We start from the raw sequence: 19,109 nt of genomic DNA, 5'->3' as shown, positions 1-19,109 counted from the left end.
GATAACACAAAGAACAATTTCCTTCCCCAAACTCAAAATAACAAGAAGGACCTGGCACCAGAGGATGCATTTTTATAGGGTGATGGGCTACCATGACTATATATACCGTGGCTATATATCGGAGAAGTGGAAGCTCCATTGAGGCACAGAGAGTAAACAGATACCTGGGAAAATATTGTGCATAGAGGCTGGATGCACATATAAAGTTGACACGCTGGTAGGGAGAATTTAGGGGTGAGGGCTGTTAGAGAGACAGACAGATCTCATTATGTTTACTTTTTTATATAAAAACAAAAAACTTTAGTATCGTGATACTGCACATTTATATAAAGCTTTAGGGGTAGTCTGAGCAAATGTAAGATAGAATACCACTGCAACAAAGTTTAGGTGCCTTTAAGGAAAATTCAGGTGGACCAAAGTGATTCTGCACTACTTTGGAGAAATAAATTCCACCAGGATTCAAGTTTTTATAAGGAACCTCCCTGGTGCCCCATGTGTCAAATATACAATGCGATATACCCTGAACTGGTCAAGAGGGGCTCAGGGTTGGACAGTCGGGCTAGGGACAACTACATAAAGAAGAAAATCAAACACTGGGCATAGTCAGGTGACAACGGAGCTGCATGCTCCACAGATGAACACAGTGTGTGGACGGACAGATCAATGCCGGACAAACCTGTCAAAGATGGCGCCCACCCCGGCGCTGTGCGCGCTGTTCCGATGTACGTGGAGGCCGGTGGCGAGCAGGATTCCGTCTTTCACCGTTATCGACCGATGGGAAAACGAGGCGATTAAGAGCTCATTCCAGCCTACACACAAGATCCAGCAACCAAGAAAACACCATGATTAGTATACCAAGTCCAGTCAAGTGAATAATAACATGTTAGTCGATCAGGAGAGCTCCCAGCATGCAGTTCGATGCCAGAACAGTTCCGGGAGCAACACCATGATTAGTATACCAAGTCCAGTCAAAAGAATAATAACATGTTAATAGACCAGGAGAGCTCCCAGCATGCAGTTTGATGCCAGAACAGTTCCGGGTGCAATGATAATTTCTAACAATTGCTGTCATAATAGTTGTTATTGTTGTTCAGCTCAAGTTTATCAAAGCATGAGAGCTTGTCTGAAGGGGCCACAGCTTGAACCTGCGATCTTCAGTCAAGAGAGCTTTGAAGAGAATAATTGAGCAGAAATAAATAAATACTCGGATTTGTAGAGCGCAGTTTATCACCAGTGGGGGTATCCAGGCGCTGCCCATAGGCATGGGGAGATGGAGTGGATTTGCCCAGAATCATAGGCTGTTGAGTGGACGCTGAGATTCGAACATGGATCCTCAGCTCCGAAGACAGAAGCTCTGGCCGTACCACCACATCAACTATACTGAGGGCCCCTTTGGTCAGGAAGAATGGTTTGCAAGCATGAAAGTATAGTATGGTTCATGGACACCCTATATTATGTGGTGTGCATTTAAAGGAATAGATGATAGCCCCTAGGTAGGTTATGGGTATTTAGGAGTTGTAGAAACTAATTCCGATATACGTCATGTGCTATTATATTCATTTAAGAGCTTGAGGAGCTATATCCTAGATAATCCAGGTGTTTTTATGTGCATGTAAAGATAGCAAAGAAGAATCATGGAGTGTCCCTGTGTAGCACTGTGAATATAACAAGGTTAGAAAAGAGATCCCGGAGAGGCAAGGTATTGGTATATGCCTTTAATGAGTGCAAACAATAGATTATTGATATGTTAGGAGTTGCTATGTGCATTTGACTGGTGCAGACAGGAGATTCTGGATAGGAGGTGTGTGGTTAAGTACATTTAATCAGCATATAGAATAGATCTTGAATAGATTAGGTTTCATTATGTGCATAATAAGTGCTTAAAAATACATCCTGGGTCGTTATGTTCATAATGAGTGCTTAAAATACATCGTGCGTCGTCTAAGTAGAGGTGTGCATTTAAATAGTTCATGGATTAGATCCTGGTTAGGCTACATGTAGGTAAGTGCATTTAAGTGGCGCAGAGAGTAGATCTTGTAGAGGCCAAGTGTAAGTATGTGCATGTCATGACTGCACAGAACAGATCCTGGATAAGCTGAGAAAGGGTTTATGTATTCAACAGGTACAGAGAATACATCCAGGATAGGCCGGCTAATCTATGAGCATTTAACTTGTCTATGGAAGAGATGCTGGGAAGTCTCAAGGATGTGCATTTAACAAGTACATGAGTGGCTTACGGTAACTGCCAGCCTATAACAGCCGAGGAGAAGAGATCTCAACAGATCATGTTATGTACTTTGATGTGTTCATCAAGCTAACACCCCACTGGGACAGGGGATAGCTTTGCAAAATCGATGACACACTACTGAATGGCCCCAATATCGGGACCAGAATACTGAGGGATAAAACATCGAAAGGTAAGGTAAAAGAGATTCTCTATACGTAACTACAAGTATGCGTACCTTGGAGCTATATATATATATATCTCTCCAAGGAATGTAGATGTTGAGCAACGAATAGTAAATTCATTCCTCTCTCTGTACATTTTCCTCTTCGATACTTTGTCCCTCGATATTCTGATCACGATTATATGACCGTTCGGTACTGTGTCCTTGATATTTCCTACCACAATCCTGGTAGGATGTATGATGTAACAACGCGTACCATTACAACGCGGTATGTTACATCGCGGTTTTAACAACGCAAGTCGTTACATCGACTTGCGTTGGAGGGCGCTGGACATAGGAATAGTGTGAATTACTATTCCAACTCCAGTCTACGTACAGTAGGGAAGGTGTTGAAATGTAATTCACACTATTCCTTAGCCTACAGCGCCCTCCAGTGCAAGTCGGTATAACGACTTGCGTTGTTAAAACCACGATGTAACCATACCGCGTTGTAATGCTTGCGTGGTAAAGGATGTTTCCCTCCTGGTACAGCCAAGTGCTTTAAGACTGGAGAGTCCCGGACGCACCTGTTGGAGAAACAGATGCGCCGTGGGAAGTTTTATGAAGGGCAGTAGGCCGGGACGTTTGCGGAGGTCTTCAAAACGACTGTTCTAGGTGGCTGGTGGAGATGCAGGAAGAAAGGTCTCCCACAGCAGCCCTCTTTGAAAGAGTTGTTTAAGGGGAAGTGGAATTTGAGTATCTTCCTATGTTTACTAAATATCTACGGTCCTATCCTGTGAGCTCCACCTATGCACTGGGACAACCTTTCCAAAACTACCTGTACTTATCACTCAAACGAAACACACTAAGGGCAAGTGGCCTACCCTTGGTAGCCGCCTCTCCCGGGTGCTCTGGGCAGGTGCATGTGCAAAGCCTGCCTCACAGCCATACGCTGCTGCCTCCACGCGCCGTGTTATTGCAGTTCCATTACACCGCGACTGCACGAAGGGACACGTGCATCTCACTTAGCTAAAGTCCAACACCCTGAATGTTTCATGAGCAGCTGCCTGCTGGCCTCCCAGCACCCTGAATAATGCATTGAGCGACTGTTTTTAAACTATGTCAGGGCCTGTGTCTGGGGATCCGGTTCTAGGCTGCCACAATGAAGGCAAGGGGCTTTGATTTATGACTCCATTTTCACATCTAGATTTTGCTCCACCTCTCTGCAGACACCCCAACTTTAGGTGGGTAAACATGCCCGTCAACTGGTAGCACACCGCTCTCTCGCTTTCGCTCTCTCATTCGTGCAGGCTCTCGCTTTCTCTTTGACTTCTGAGTGATTCTCACGTTTTCTGGGTCATGATCTAACAGGAGCCAAAGTTCATTAAAATAGTTTCCATATTTTCATGAGTGTGATTAATCAGCATGTGGAAAAAAAACAGCCATTTATAAGTGTAACTTCCATATCCTGAGCCTCAGAATCATGCTGGGGGTATTCTAAATTCATAAAGAAAACTCATGAAAGGGGACATTGTTGAGGTGGGGGGATGCGGGGAGTTGCTACATTGCCAATGTTTTTGTTAGGGACGACAGTGTGGGTGTTAGGGGGGTGGGTTCCATTGAAACAATTTAAATGAACACCCACAAACTGGTAAGCTTGTCAGGGTTCAAGATACATTTGCAGATACATTCACTCCCAGGAAATACATGAACAATGATCTTGCTATAGAAGCAGAGACGTTTTAAGGCATGGGCAAAGTGGGCTCTGGCCCAGGGCCCCATCTTTTCATGGGGCCCCCTGACAGAGCCAGCTCTGTTCTGCAGAAAGTCTTGCCTTGATGACCTTTACTAATTCTTAAACAGATTTTAAATACCATTTTTCCTTTAATTTATTTTTAACGTGGGCGATATGTGAGTCTTTTACAGTCATTTTGCAGAGAAATGTTGTGTTTGTTTCATGCAACATTAATACAAAAAACTTTTTTAGATCAAAACAGGACCTCACATATAAGAAATGAGTGTCACAGAGATTATTTGCAGCAATACTAGTGAGCTACTGCTGTGTTACAATATTGAAAACACACATCACTATCCCTGAAAATGTGATGTAAGCACATTTACAATTTTAACGAGTGTGCTTGTTAGCGATCTGGCTAAAGATTGCATGAAAGAGCTGAAATTGAATCATGAATTAAAAACTGTACCCAACAGAGGCCCCCAAAATACGTTTGGCCAAGGGCCCCCAAAATCTTTAAGATGTCACTGTATGGAAGGGATCAGGTGGCATTCCAGGGACGGAGTGGTCTTAATGCTCCCACGTGCACTAGTTGCAGTGCAAAGGGTCGCTGCACAGGGGATATTTTCACAATCCGATAAATGTTGCGGGTACTAATTCAGACTTCCGCAGCATTTACCCGTGTAGAATGTCCGCACACACGTGTTGCCGACTGAAGTGCGCCAGGAAATCTAATCGCTTGTCGATTCACTGGGGCACACTCTCTTTCCTAATTCCTGAAGTCAGAAATATACTCAAAGGACAGGAATCCCCCCACGGCAGCACACGTGCATCTTGTTCAAGCGCCCACAGTTCTTGCTTCAAAGATGGGGCACAAGGTCGGACATATCAGAGATTCGGTACAAGCTGAGCGCGCTCTTACCAGCCCGCAGCAGAATGACTTGATCATCCAGAGGCAGTTCAGAAAAGTGCGGGATCCTCTTTGCCCATTCGACCAGGGTGAAGAGCTGCTTGTCTGCGGCCTGGCAGATGTTGGTTACCGGGTCATTCGGCTAAAAATAAACGCGCAGAAAGTTAATAGGCTTTTTATTTCCTGCGGGCACTTAGCAGAGGTGCATGGCATCAGTCACAAGCAAAGCTATATGTAAGGAGGAACAATTCCTGGGCGACTTAACATCTACACCGAATGGCCACAGGGTGCCGCCACAGCACAATAAATATTTTTAAACCGCGAGTTAGTTCGGGATTTGGGAATTTTGTAGAGGGGCAGCAGTGTTTACATTAACCTGGACAGCAGACAGTGTGGCATGTTCTATCGATCTGCCATTCTGTAGAGCAAAATAACATGCAGAATGTACACAATATTTTAAAAAAGGAAACATGACATAATCGGAGAAACAAAGAACGCGCAGGAAACCGAGCTACATGTCGAAAGGGAGAGTAAAGAAGACAGGCGGGGAATGAAAAGGAATGGAATGAGGTAAAGAAAAAAATGACGACAGTTAAGGAAAAACTTTGCAACAAAACGACTGAAGGAGAGCACCATGGAACATGATAAAATAAATACTTATGATGGACATAAAGAAAAATAAAACAAGAGAAGCCGCATTTTGAGGAACTTCAGGACAGTATTTTAAAGCATCGACATTATGGTATCGTATTTTTAGTTCACGTTTTATGAGTAAAAAAAACCCGTACAAACTGCTTCTTGCGAAAGAGTTCTCTGTGAGTTTTCAAAAGAGTCTCTTTTGCAAACTTTCAGAGCTAAAATATACACATTGTCATCGAAGTCCCCATTTCCAGTTCCCTGCTAGCTCCACTTACAATCGTCGGAGATTTAACAAGGGTTTCCCCGATTCCGGTTAATTTAACCTGAATATTTACCACCTACTTTCACAGATGGTAAACATCTGAAAGGGGAGTGATGTGGGTCGGTGGGGTGCTGGGCGACGAGGGCTTCTGGGGTGGGGGGAGGGGGCGGTAAGGCTTCTGCCTCTCTTCCGAGGTGCACTGTCAGTTCCCCCTGGGTGCTGGGGGCCGTGGGCGGGGGCCTGGTTGTGAGTCTCCCTGCAGCTCCCGAGTCTCTCCACCCATGGTTTTACCAGCTGAGGATATGTGCTTCATTAAACTGAGTCTGGCGTTTACAGACCTGGTAATATTGGGCCAGGAGACACAGGTAGCTACCCTGAGCCGGATGTCTTCTAACAGTGCCCCAGGAAACTCGTAATAGGTCCCTAAATGTCTGACAGCAACCAGTAAAGGGCGTATCCATCAGAAGAAACAGATCTGACGGAGACAACACACAGTGCTGTTGGCGGATCGGAGACAGTGAGTGTTGGAAATGTGCCCTTTCTTGAGGATCACCCCAGATGCTAGCCCTATTTTTTGTTGGCTATAAAACTCTGTGCACTTTACCCCCGCTAACCAGCAGTAAAGTACTGGTGCTCCTCCTTTCAAGATGGTAATACATTAGTACACACCAGACCTGGATTTATTTAATTTGACTGTAAGATCCTAGTATTGGTACCAAGTGTACCCAGAACCTATAAACTGCATGCTGCCAGTGGACTGCAGCATTCACTGGGCCATCCACTGCTGCGGCTCTGTAAAGCATGTCACAAGCCCCACCATTGTGGCATGTCTGTGCAGATGTAAAACTGTAAATTCGAGTAGTCAAAAGAACCCCATTGGACATAATAACCCCTTTTAAATATTAAGTCACCCGTAAGCAGGTTTTAATGCCCAGAAGGCAGAGTGTGTGGTATTTAAAAGGAGGACATGTAACAGTTTGTTAAAGATGTCCTTACAGTGAAATGGCCCTCAAGCTGTTTTCTCTGTAGCAGGGTTGACTGTGCCATAGGAAAGCATTGGGATACAATATTAAGTTCAATAAATGTTACCTACAGCTCGGAAACAGCCACAGATTGTATGTTTGAGTTTTTCAAAATATGTATTACTTAAAAGAGGCCTCCGCTGTCACAGGCAAATGTCAGCTGACACTTGAGCAGGGCGCTTCTTTAGTGGCGCCAGGCAGGCCCCAATCACAGTGGGTCTCTTTTTGACATTACAGTGTCAAAGCCCGTTTGGCTGGTCTACTGGGTCTACATATAACATTTGTGGCACACTTCAAAGGAGGGAAACAGAATGCTAAAGCAATGTGTGTGTATCACTGTGGTTGCGCTAAAACCCAGCTTTTGTTCTACCTGACTTCTGTCTCTGAGGTTGTTGTGGATACAGGACCGGTCTCAAACTGAATTTTAGAGTTAGGGGGCAGTCACAAGCATTACCAAAGTATATTTGCCACACACAGCCCCAACCCTCAGAGCCCAGGTTAAGTGTGACTAAGACTTCGGCCATCTTGAAAATGCCCAAAGTGGATAGGGTTTACCCTACTGGTTAGGACGGCTCCAGGGCTTATTCCCATCCATTAGCTTGTGCCAGGCATATGTGTGCCATCTCCAGCCACCCACTTTGTAACACTCTTGGACCTGTGGAAGATCAGAAGAGGGCTGAACCTGCTGTCTCAGACCTGAGAAGAGCCTTAAAGGGCTGGACCTGCTCTCCCTCTTGGTCCTAGGACAAAGAAGTGGACTCCGCGGGTTGTAAGTCTGGCCTGCTGTTTAGGCTACAGGAATAGAACAAGCTACAAGAGGACTTTCTTTTTTCCAACTGCTCAGTTGATCAATTGTAATTGGGCTTTGACTGGACTTTGCTTGACACCCTTTGAGTCTCTGGGAGCCTCGCTTGAGGTCCTGGAGGGGTGGCTTTAGAAGTGTTCTCCTGTGGTGGATTGGGACTTAAAGGACTAAAGTCGGAAGGTAAAATCTTTGACCAAGACGTACCAGGTTAGTGTATCCAACATGCGCTCTAATGTGGTCAGAGGCAAATTGCGGTCTACCATGACAACTATCATTGGCACTTTGTGTTTCTTGGCACCATTTCCACTTAAAACGTAAAAAATGTATCTCCAGTTCTCCTTACTGGATTTTTGACATTTTGGTGTCATTTTGTTTCTTAAATTTGACTCTATTATCCTAAGTCATTTTGGGATTTTTTGGTTTTGCATTTTTACTTTGCTACTGTTTCAGTACTAAATAAATAGTTTACACATTGCCTCTAAGCCGTCATCTCTGTACATTAGTTACTAGGGGGATGAGCTCAAGATTACTTAGTGACTATAGTGGCTCACCCTGACAAGGATTGTGATTATTACTTGAGGTGGGTACTTACCCCACTCAACTAATAACTCAATTTCTTACAATGAGCATCAGTGCACTGGCTGCCTGAAGGCTATCCCTGCCTCCGACAATTTTCAGTCCCTGAACTGTGCACAGTAACCTTGCACCCAAGGTGCACTTGTCAGTTATCCATTTTCACAGGTTGGAGTTGTCTAGAGGGTTTTAGTATTCACTGTGCTGTACAATTCTCCTCATACAGGTATTCATCCATTTGTTTTTTTCTTTGTTGCCTCAATTCAGATGCCATGTCTTCCATACTTGTCAGTTTCTGACACTTTCAAACAATGTTCTATGTCACAAGTGAGACAAGGCCCATGCTGACAGATTTCATATCCCTCTGCAAACTCTCTGGCAGATGCATGAGTCTGACTCCTAAATCCTTCCACACATTTTTCTGGAACAATAATGTCTGTTGGTAAACTTTTCTTGTCTTTACAGCTGTTGCCTCCGACACCCAGGCTTGATCTGGCCACTGAGCCCAACTTTGAGGCTTACTGGCAAGCTCACAGTCATGGCCAGCAAAGGGCAGGGCTTCCAATCTGTGCGTTGTTGGTGGAGGAAGGGTAGATGCTGGTTACAGCACTCAACACATTAAAAAGGATCCGCTTCACACAGAGGGTGCAAAAACAGAGGCGCACGTTCCCTGCGGTGAAGAGGGAGCTTAGGCAGAGAGGCCTGAAGTACTCTATGTTGTTTTCAGCACGTCATCGAGTCGAGGCAGAGGGGAGAACCTGGTTCTTTGGGCATTCGGAGGAGGCTGCAGACTGGATTGAGAACAGGAAGGTCCGGAGCCCACATGATCGCATCTGCAGGGATGAAGCGACATCACAGCCTCCCGGATGAGGAAGCCGGAACTACAATTAAGACCATTTTGGTACTCTGGGCCCAAAGTGGGGCTGGGTCAGGTAATGGGCTGCCGCACTGTCGATGACTAAGGGGGATTTTTTCCATGACTGTTGAGTCCCCATACTTTGGTGTGTGACTTTCCTTTGGGGATATACAATTTAGTCCGGATGGGGGGCAGAGGAACGGTGTGCTGCACCCCGATTTTCTTCTTCTTTTAGTTTTTTCACTAGGGTGACAGGCACTCTGCAAGGTTTAAAATGGGCGGTTCCACACCCAGAGTGCAGGGCAGCAGGGTTGGGGGTTGTTGGGAGGGCGAATTTATGTTTGTTTATTGTAGTAGTTTTTGCATCGGCAATTTGTATGGTATCGCTCACAGAGGATGCAATGACCTTTCTAGTACTTCATGGCTACACAGTGGGGCAAGAGGATTAAAATATTGAGCTGGAATGTCAACGGGCTAGGGGACAAGATCAAATGCAGTGTGGTCCTCCAATATATTAAGAGGCAGGCCCCGGATATTGTCATGCTTCAAGAAACGCACCTGGTCGGCAATACATGTAAGGCAATGCACAGATGGAGATACACCATGAGAGCACACGCAGGGTTCACGTCTAGCTCAAGGGGAGTTGGCATCATGATGAAAACAACCTTCCCTCTAGCAGTAAGCGCTACTTGGGCAGACGATCGGGGTAGATACATAGGGATATCAGGCATGTGGGAAGGGCACTCCGTCACACTTATGTCAATCTATGTACCACCAGGCCTGCAAAACACCACTTTTAAGGATATTGGCACCATTCTGCTTTCTGTACCAGACGGACCGCTGGTCCTCGGGGGAGATTTTAACTCAGTGGTCTCGGGTGAGCTTGACTGGCCTCCCCCTCAGGAGGCGGGGTCATCTTCTCGCTGGCTACCGGATTTCCTTGAGGCCATGGGGTTGGTGGATGGGTGGCGGACTTATCACCCAGACAAAGTGCAGCAAACCTTTCATTCGGGGGCACACAGAAGCCTCTCCCGTATAGATTACTTCCTTCTTCCCGCGTCCCAAGCCACCCACATCCACAAAATAAAACACTTAGCCAGGAGTATTTCTGACCATTCTCCGGTATGGCTTCACTTAGTCCTTAACCACGTTCGGGTGGGGAGACATGAAATTAATCCATGGTATCTTTGGGACCCTAAAATCCGCAAAGAACTTATTAAGGCCATAGACAACTATTTATAGATAACGAGGGAACCGTAACCTCCTCTCCGACGTATGGGAGGCTTTTAAGACAGTGAAATGAGGTCAAGCTTTGTCCTTAATTTCCAGAACAAAGCAAGAAAAACAAAAAGATATCTTTGACATTGAGACTGAGATCGGTCGACTAGAGAGTGGACTGGAATCTGGGGTCACACCAGAAGAACTTCACTTTCTGATCCTCCAACGGCACGAATATAGGGCGTTAGTGACTGATAAGGCCAAAACCTTGGGAATGACAAACTGGGAAGGATATACGACCTAGGGGATAAGGCTGGAAAATTAACAGCCTGGCTCGATAAAAAAGAATGGGCAAGCAGACTGGTCCCTGAACTCCGTGATGGAGGAGATACTCCTATTACAGACCCGCAAGTCATTGCGGACAAGTTCGCAGACCATTTCAGTGCTTTACTCTGCCCTTGCACCTTACACTGTAGACGACTCCCGTGAACTACTGATGATATTAGACTTCCCAAGCTCTCGACGGAGGAATTTAACCTTTTGGAGAGCGCAATATCGATTGACGAGATAGCGAAGGCAATCCGAACATTACATTCGGGAAAAGCCTCTGGGCCTAATGGTCTTCCCATCGAGCTATATAAACTTAGACCCGATAAATTGGCTCCATATCTAAAGTCTATGTTTGAAGAATCCAGGGAAAGGGGAACACTCCCTAGAGATCAGAGGATCGCCACTATAGTTACCATTCACAAGGAAGGGAAGCCTAAAACTGATTGTGCTTCGTACAGACCAATATCTCTCTTGAACACTAAACCTAAAATTCTGGCCAAGCTCTTGGCCAACCGATTGATCAAGGTAATTGGAAACCTAGTCCACCCACTTCATGTCACATCGTAACACACCTTTAAATCTGCGCAGAGTGCATGGGGTACTGAGTAGAGTTACCACGATCCAAGAGCCAGCCATATTAGTTTGCCTGGATGCGATCATGGCTTTCGACACTATCGAATGGCCTTATTTCTGGGCAGTGTTGGCTAAAATGGGGTTTGGCCCGAACTATATCCAATGGGTACAGCATTTATACAATGAGCCTTTGGCACAGGTGGTGGTGAATAATAAAAAATCGGTCACATTCACACTCAGCCGCGGGACACGCCAGGGGTGTCCGCTGTTGCCTCTCCTGTTTGCCTTAGCTCTGGAGCCACTGGCGGCATGGGTGCGCTGGGACCCAGTTATAAGGGGGCTACGCTGGTCCTCGGAGTGGGAGGACCGCATCTCACTTTATGCGGATGACATCCTACTTTATCTGGCCTCCCCAAGAAAGTCCTTGCTGGCAGTCTTAGATATCCTAGCGATTTTTGGTAAATATTCCGGCTTCTCCGTTAACTGGAGCAAGTCCCTGTTATTTGTCCTTACAGGTGATCCACCTGCACCACCGAAGGACTGCCCTATACAAATTAACATAGTGGGCTTTAAATACTTAGGCATTTTTCTCTCCTTAGACCCATCACTCCGATATACCCGTAATTTATTCCCGCCCGTGACCAGGCTCAGGAATGATATAAACAGTTGGAAGTCTCTTCCTCTCTTGTTATTGGGCAAAGCGGCCCTCTTTAAAATAATGTCTTTGCCCCGTTTTCTACACGCCCTGCAGAACTCCTTGGATTCTGTCCTGATGTCTTACTTTAAAGAGGTAGTGGGCCTCCAAAGGGACTGGCTGTGGGATGGGAAGCCGCGTTTTGCCCTAAACAAGCTTACACTAAATTGTTATGACGGGGGCATTAGCCTCCCGGATATCAAAAAATATTATTGGGCAGCACATTTAGCAGCCATTAACAACGGCACCTACGGTCGGCCAGACCATCCAGATTATGCCATGGACAGGTGGCTCCTGCCCGGGGGAACTAAAATAGAGCTCTTTACTCCAAACCTGAGCGTTCCAGACTGACTGGCCCACCAAACACTCTGCCCATGTATGGCATACCACCACTAAATGCCTCGGCTGGGATCGCCGGCTGACGTTAGCGACTTCACTATGGGACTCCGAGCAGCTGGGTAGCCTATGGAAATCAAAAGGGTTTGACAAGTGGGACCTTATCGGAATCTCGCACATCAAAGACCTCTGGGATAAAAGCGAAGTTAAATCCTTTACTACCCTGCAACAGCAATTTGATCTAGCAGACACAGAACACTTTCGCTACACACAAGCCCGACATGCATTACGATCCCTTCTGCGGCAGGGTACCATTCTTCCCGAGTCTTGCCCACTGGAGGATAGAATACTAGACAGCCACCTTCCTGAAAAAGCCATCTCCTTGATATACAAAAAGTTGATGAATAACATGGTAAATCCTCTCCAAACATTACGGGATAGATGGATGAGGGATGGTATTGATATGGATGATGAAGAATGGCAGGAGGCAATATCTTCCCCAAGAGTGGTTGCCATTCCAGCGTGACTTAAATTGGTGCAACTCAAAATCCTTCACAGGATATACATGACAGGACATCGGATGGTGCAAATGGGAAGAGCTGACAAAGGGGGAGTGTAGGAGGGCATGCGGCCAATTAGGAACATTCATGCACATTGTATGGGAATGCGACCTCATACATCTCTATTGGCAGAAAATACACGAGATTCTCAATGCAGTGCTGAACTCACACCTTCACCCTGAAGCCTGCAGGTGCCTCCTCAATGTGTGGGAGTCTACGGACTTGAATGTTTCTGTGACACAATGGGTCACTCTGGGTTTAATGCTTGCAAAAAGGAATATCACACAGCTCTGGGGTGCATCCCACCCACCCACAGTGGAGGCCTGGGAAAAAGACCTCGACTGGTGCATGCACAGGGAAAAGACAGTTTATGTGGCTAGGGGTTGCCCCAAAAATTGGTCTCTCATATGGGGCCTGTGGAACTCCTACCGTGGAGATATATGCCAACCGCCTTGTAATATTGAACATGACGATCCCCTCGCCAGATGGATAGATGACTACAGCTCACAGAACTCAACTGCTTCTTTTGTTTAAAGCCTGGTGTGGAAATATGCTGTGGCAGTGGCTTGTTGTCAAATCGCTGCTTTTTTTTTTTTACAAATGAACTAGTCTGCTGTTTTGTAAATTAGTGACATTAAAACTTAGAATTAGTGTGGCAATGCAAATATGGGGGCTGGTCCATATTCATCAATGGCCATAACAGCTCTACGTACCTTGACTTAGATAATTGTTGAAAAGGGCAAAAATGGTACCCTGCCTCGCGGGAGTGTACTTGAGTTTTACTTTACAAGGAACGAAGCATGGCACTCTCCCTTACATACCTTCAAGAAGGGCCTCTACACTGAATGATACCAAAGTTGACAGGCTCTTGCACTTTGACAATGCAGCTACCGGCATCATAACTCAGCTACTCTTCAGAAGCTGCTGTGTACACAGTTTTATACATATCGAATTAATGTTACAAAACCAAACGTGTTGATACAACTGCGAATGAATGTGAGAATAAACCATGGTTTTATGAGAAGAGCTTTAGGAGCAAGGTCCTTGCATTGCTACTTGGGTGGCATATCTTTTCAAGCTTTAGATTAGACTCATCCTGTAAACTCAGGATTATCAAGGCTCAGTGCTCAGCACATGGCCTGTTCTGATTCAGCCTTTTGTATGGTGGGGCTAAGCCTCTGCCACTGAATCTTGCATCCTTTTGTTTCAAAACTTCATTTAATTATGGGCTGCCTGTACATCATTTTACACAGTTAGGGAAGGCATTGTAGGTGACTCTCTTAAATGCTCTCCTGTCTCCATGATTGAACCCAGCTATGTGCAACAAAGTATACCCATTCGGTTCTGTAATTCATGTATTTTGGACAATTTACTTGAACTCAAGAGTCATGGTTTCTACAGAAAGTCACACCACACAATGCACCAAACAGAAACTTGCACTCAGCAAAAGCTTTATGCAGCCTTGGTGTGCACTCCCTTTTTGAACTCTTAGGGCACTTTTGGTATTATGGAATATTACTTTTTACATACATTGTGTAGGACTACATGGGAGCATTCCCTTGGGGCTCAACCACTCACAAATAGTGGGCCTTTGCACTCAATCCACATTACAGATGCAGAGGCAAAGAAGCTGTCAGGAGGCCCACCAATTGTTCACCACAGACTGCGCTCCACATAGGAAGTGGTGCACCACCAGTTTGCACCCATGGGGCGCCCCTTAGGGGGGTTGCCCAAGGGTCCCTGGGAACTCCAAACATCCCTCCACTGGCCAATGCAGTCACACACTGCACCCTCCTTGAACCTGAGGCCGGGTCGGCCAACTGCAATGGAAACTGGGCCAGCGGTTTCAAAGTGCTGCTTCTCTCCATTCGTCAGAGATACAGAAGTTAATTCTTTCCTTTCTCTGATGTGTCTTGTATGATGCTGTTCAATTATGGCTCTTTCTTCCCCACCACTGTGATTGCAGGCTTCTGTTTTTTGGTAGTCTCTTTCCTCCTATGCTCTCTACAACCTATGCTTGCCGGTCAATGGTTGTTGGTTTCTCAGTAGTAGCCCGACATCTACGTTGGCTGTTCAGCCAGTAAAATGTGGCATCTGAGGATAGGATTGTCTGTTGGCCACACTAGACAGCTTTGTCTTTAGTATGCTGGATTATATCATTAACCAACAGGGTAGATACGCATAAAGGCCAACGTACGCCCAAAGGCATCTTGGCACTGAGTCTAGCCCAACCAGCGCAGTGAACAGGCGCATCAACGGAAGAGATAAGTATGGCATCAACACCGGTTCGGCTTCATGCTAAGGTGCTCCAGTGTTCCTTCCTGTCTCATCCCTGGTTCTCTACAGGATGTCGTCTTCCATAGAATGCCTGGTGCATTGCCCCTCTATTCCACGGTAATGCTGAATGGTCTCTGTTCACAAGAGACAGCAGTTTGAGAGCATCAAATGTTTCTATGGCAAGCGGCTCATCCATACCACCTTCTCCAGGCCTTTCGCTGGGTGTCATTCCCATGCTCCAGAAATCAGCACCCGAGCACAACCTGCTTGGAAGCAGAAGCCATGGTTCTCAGGGAAGGGGGGTTTCGACTACGTCACTCTGCCAGCTGTGTGTTTTGGTACCAAGTACCCCAGGTCCCACTCTTTTGGGTAGCTGGGAGATCGCTACAACACATCCTCGAAAGACACCATCTTGGCCATCCCTGGGCTCAAGCACTGCTCGATCTCAAAAGGCAACAAAAGGCGCAGCAGAGAACATATTAAACAAGACACAGAACTTTTACCCCTACACATACCATGTTGTGCAAGAGGTGGAAAAGTGTAACAAAGGGAGTTTGGGGAAGGAATGGATGGACAAGGGTATGGCGAAGAGAGGGCAAAAGCAGCAACATAGTAAATCAATCAACCATAGTCTATTACAAAATGTAACCACTCCAGGCATCAGCCTTGCTGCAACCAAGCTTCCTGGAGAAGGCCATTAAAGATAATGGGAATGAATTCCTATTAAGTCAGGGAAAATGCGAGGACCAGTTGTGACAACAACGTTGACGTTTCGACCCTAGATTGTTGTGCTCCTAATTCGGCATCAGCAGCGGGTCTTCATCAGGACGGGGGGGGGGAGATATGGCAGCCAGAAGTATGGTTCAGCCAGGTGTAAACAGTGTTCAGAAAGGTGCTAGCCGACACCTCCGACTCCGTTCCGTTCGAGAGTTGAATGTTCGTCTTCACCAGCCGGTGAAAATGATTTGTCGAGTATACACTGATCAATGAATTATTATAGATTTACTCGGGACGTCCTCATCTGTCCGTAGTCAGTTCACTTCGCAATTTCCCTGACTTGAATAGGAATTCATAACTATTGTTGGGATTTATGCTTTGAACCTTGGACTTGCTTTTTCAAAAAACTTTTTTATGTTTTATATATGTTATTTATGTCACCTGTGCATAACACTATGGGCCTTATGTAGGTAAATTACATTTACCGATTCTTAAATACCGAATTTTACCGATTCGGTATTTATGAATCGGTAAATGTAATGTAGGGAAAAAAATACCGATTCGGTAAGTGTCGGTATTTTAGAGTCGGTATTTCCCGATTCGGTAATGGCAACCTGTATCTCATTGATTCCTATGGGCCAGGAGGCCCATAGGAATCAATGGGAAGCCAGTTACCATTACCGAATCGGTAAATACCGAATCGGTAATGGGGGGAGCTCAATCAAGGGTGGCAGGGTGTCACATTGACACCCTGTTGCACCCCTGATTTCTGCATGTGTGCACATGTGGCACACATACATGCCCTGAGGGCATGTGTGTCTGCCACATTGCACACATCTAAGGGCCAAAAAATGCATTTCCTGAGTCATTTGTCATTTACCACCAACTTACAGTTGGTGGTAAATAACGAATCCCCACACCCACCACACACTCCCCCTACATCTCATTTCTGTATTCGGTATTTACCGAATCGGTAAAATTACCGATTCGGTAAATTACCGAATACAGAAATGAGCCCCCTACATATCAAAAGCCTAAATACCGGTCGGTAACGGTATAATTACCGAAAATCGGCCGTTACCGACCGGTATTAGGCTACGTACATATGGCCCTATGTCACTTACCACGATCAGTCACTAATCACATACCACCGTTCTTCCGCTGCATGTGTTATATGTCACGGACAGCCATCTATGATGTTGATTTGTTTATATATGAACATTAAGTAAATAAATTCAATTCCATACCTTAAAGAAATAGTTTCTTTGGTGTGTTACCTGGCTATATGATTAATGCATTTTTTCTGCAGGGTATCTAATACCTGTTACAAATCAGTTGAATTTACCGACAGAACCACTGTTTTTGTATATTCCTGGAGAAGGCAGCAGCTTGAATATTCACACAGAAGAGACAAACTTCTTTGTAAGCCTTTCTATGCTTTTGATTCCAAGAGAGGATCACAAAACACCATGGTAAAAAGATATTAGAAAACAAGGAAATGGCTGATGTTACAGCAGTGACATATACTCCCTCAACAGAAGTAGCCCTTGGTAGCATGTCCGATGCATTCTTTCTGTTGAACTTAATTAAAAACTAAGAAAATATGGCATCACTCACTGAGCTGGGGTTCAATCCCATGTTCGCCTCAATGTAAGTTTCGTTCTTTGGCTCCACGGCGAGCTCGGCTTCCAAAATCTTTTCCACCGGCATTTCTTCGTTGGCACCACTCGAGCACTCCACCTCGTTCTCGCCTCGATCTTTCCCCCTCTGCCGCTCCTCCTGAACAGCTGCACCAAACAAAGAGAAAGATGGCGTGAGCAGATGGTGGCCAGGCACCTACTGAGCACAGCAGCGCATCATTGGAAGCAACTGGACCTACAATACAGAGGAGTCAATAGCCTATTCGACACCTCACTTACCTTTGACAAGCAGGTGAATAGGACCGTTTCCACCTGCTGTCGGGTCTTAAGGGTGCTGAGAAAGCTCACCCATTACCTCACGCCCGAAAACAAGTTTCGGTTGCCCTTTTATCCTCGCGCTTGGACTATTGTAATGCCCTCTATCTCGGGATAAGCAATAAACTGGTCCATCGGCTGCAAGTGGTTCAGAACGCGGCAGCAAGGTTCGTTGCTAATGCCCCTAGGCGCTCCTCTGGAACCACGATCAGGAAACACCTTCACTGGCTACCGGTGTATGCCAGGATAAAATTTAAAACCCTGATCCTTATCCATCGGGCTCTTCACGATGCAGGGGCCGAGGGCATTAGGTCTCTGCTGTCCTATTACACCCCGGGCAGGGCCCTGCGATCCACCAGTCTGAAGTTGTTAACCGTCCCCCGCGTTGCGAAAGCAAGGTGGGGAGGCAGGGCCTTTTTCGCCCTTGCCCCTAGACTTTGGAACGAGCTTCCCCCTGACCTTAGGAATCAGGATTCTCTTATTCTGTTTTGTCGAGCACTTAAAACTTTGCTCTTCTCTGAAGCCTATCCCTAATGTCCCTTTTCTTGGGAATTGGCTGATTGTTTCCATCAGTTGCGACTTGACGCCCTTTGGCAAAGTAGCGCATTACAAATCTCCTATCAATCAATCAATCAATAACAGCCCAAGTACCCATAGAATCGAAAAGAGACTCATGTGACATCAAAAGCATAAAAAAACAGAGCAGTGAATGAAGAACAGTTCAGGCACACACAGAGCAATCCAGCATGTCATTGGCTACCTAGGCACCCACAGGACTATCCAGCATGTTATTGGCAACCTAGGCACCCACAGGACTATCCAGCATGTCATTGGCTACCTAGCCACCCACAGGACTATCCAGTATGTTATTGGTAACCTAGGCACCCATAGGGCTATCCAGCATGTTAGAGGCTACCTAGGCACCCACAGGACTACCCAGCATGTTACTGGCAATCTAGGCACCCACAGGGCTATCCAGCATGTCATTGGCTACCTAGGCACCCACAGGACTATCCAGCATGTTACTGGCAACCTAGGCACCCACAGGACTATCCAGCATGTCATTGGCTACCTAGGCACCCACAGGACTATCCAGCATGTTATTGGCAACCTAGGCACCCACAGGACTATCCAGCATTTCATTGGCTACCTAGGCACCCACAGGACTATGCAGCATGTTATTGCCAACCTAGACACATAGAGGGTAATCCGGCACCTTGTTGGCTGGCTAGGCATTGAGAGGGCAATACAGCATCTCAT

General features: G+C 46.0%; 1 protein-coding gene across 5 annotated transcripts in view; it reads right to left on the bottom strand.

Moving 5' to 3' along the window:
* RXRA (retinoid X receptor alpha) overlaps positions 1-19,109 on the bottom strand; it is a 440,219-nt gene that overhangs the window by 20,262 nt on the left and 400,848 nt on the right. For all 5 annotated transcript variants that reach the window (XM_085612724.1, XM_085612733.1, XM_085612741.1 and 2 more), the window contains 3 exons: positions 17,512-17,681; positions 5,045-5,174; positions 677-809 (listed from right to left, as the gene is read on the bottom strand). In XM_085612724.1, the coding sequence (XP_085468850.1) occupies positions 677-809; positions 5,045-5,174; positions 17,512-17,681 (433 nt within the window). The remainder of the gene's footprint in view (positions 1-676; positions 810-5,044; positions 5,175-17,511; positions 17,682-19,109) is intronic.

Source organism: Triturus cristatus, chromosome 1_2 (genome assembly GCF_964204655.1).
Source record: "Triturus cristatus chromosome 1_2, aTriCri1.1, whole genome shotgun sequence".
Classification (NCBI taxonomy): domain Eukaryota; kingdom Metazoa; phylum Chordata; class Amphibia; order Caudata; family Salamandridae; genus Triturus; species Triturus cristatus.
Note: the sequence above shows the minus strand (reverse complement) of the source record. Positions and strands in the feature narration are given on the sequence as shown.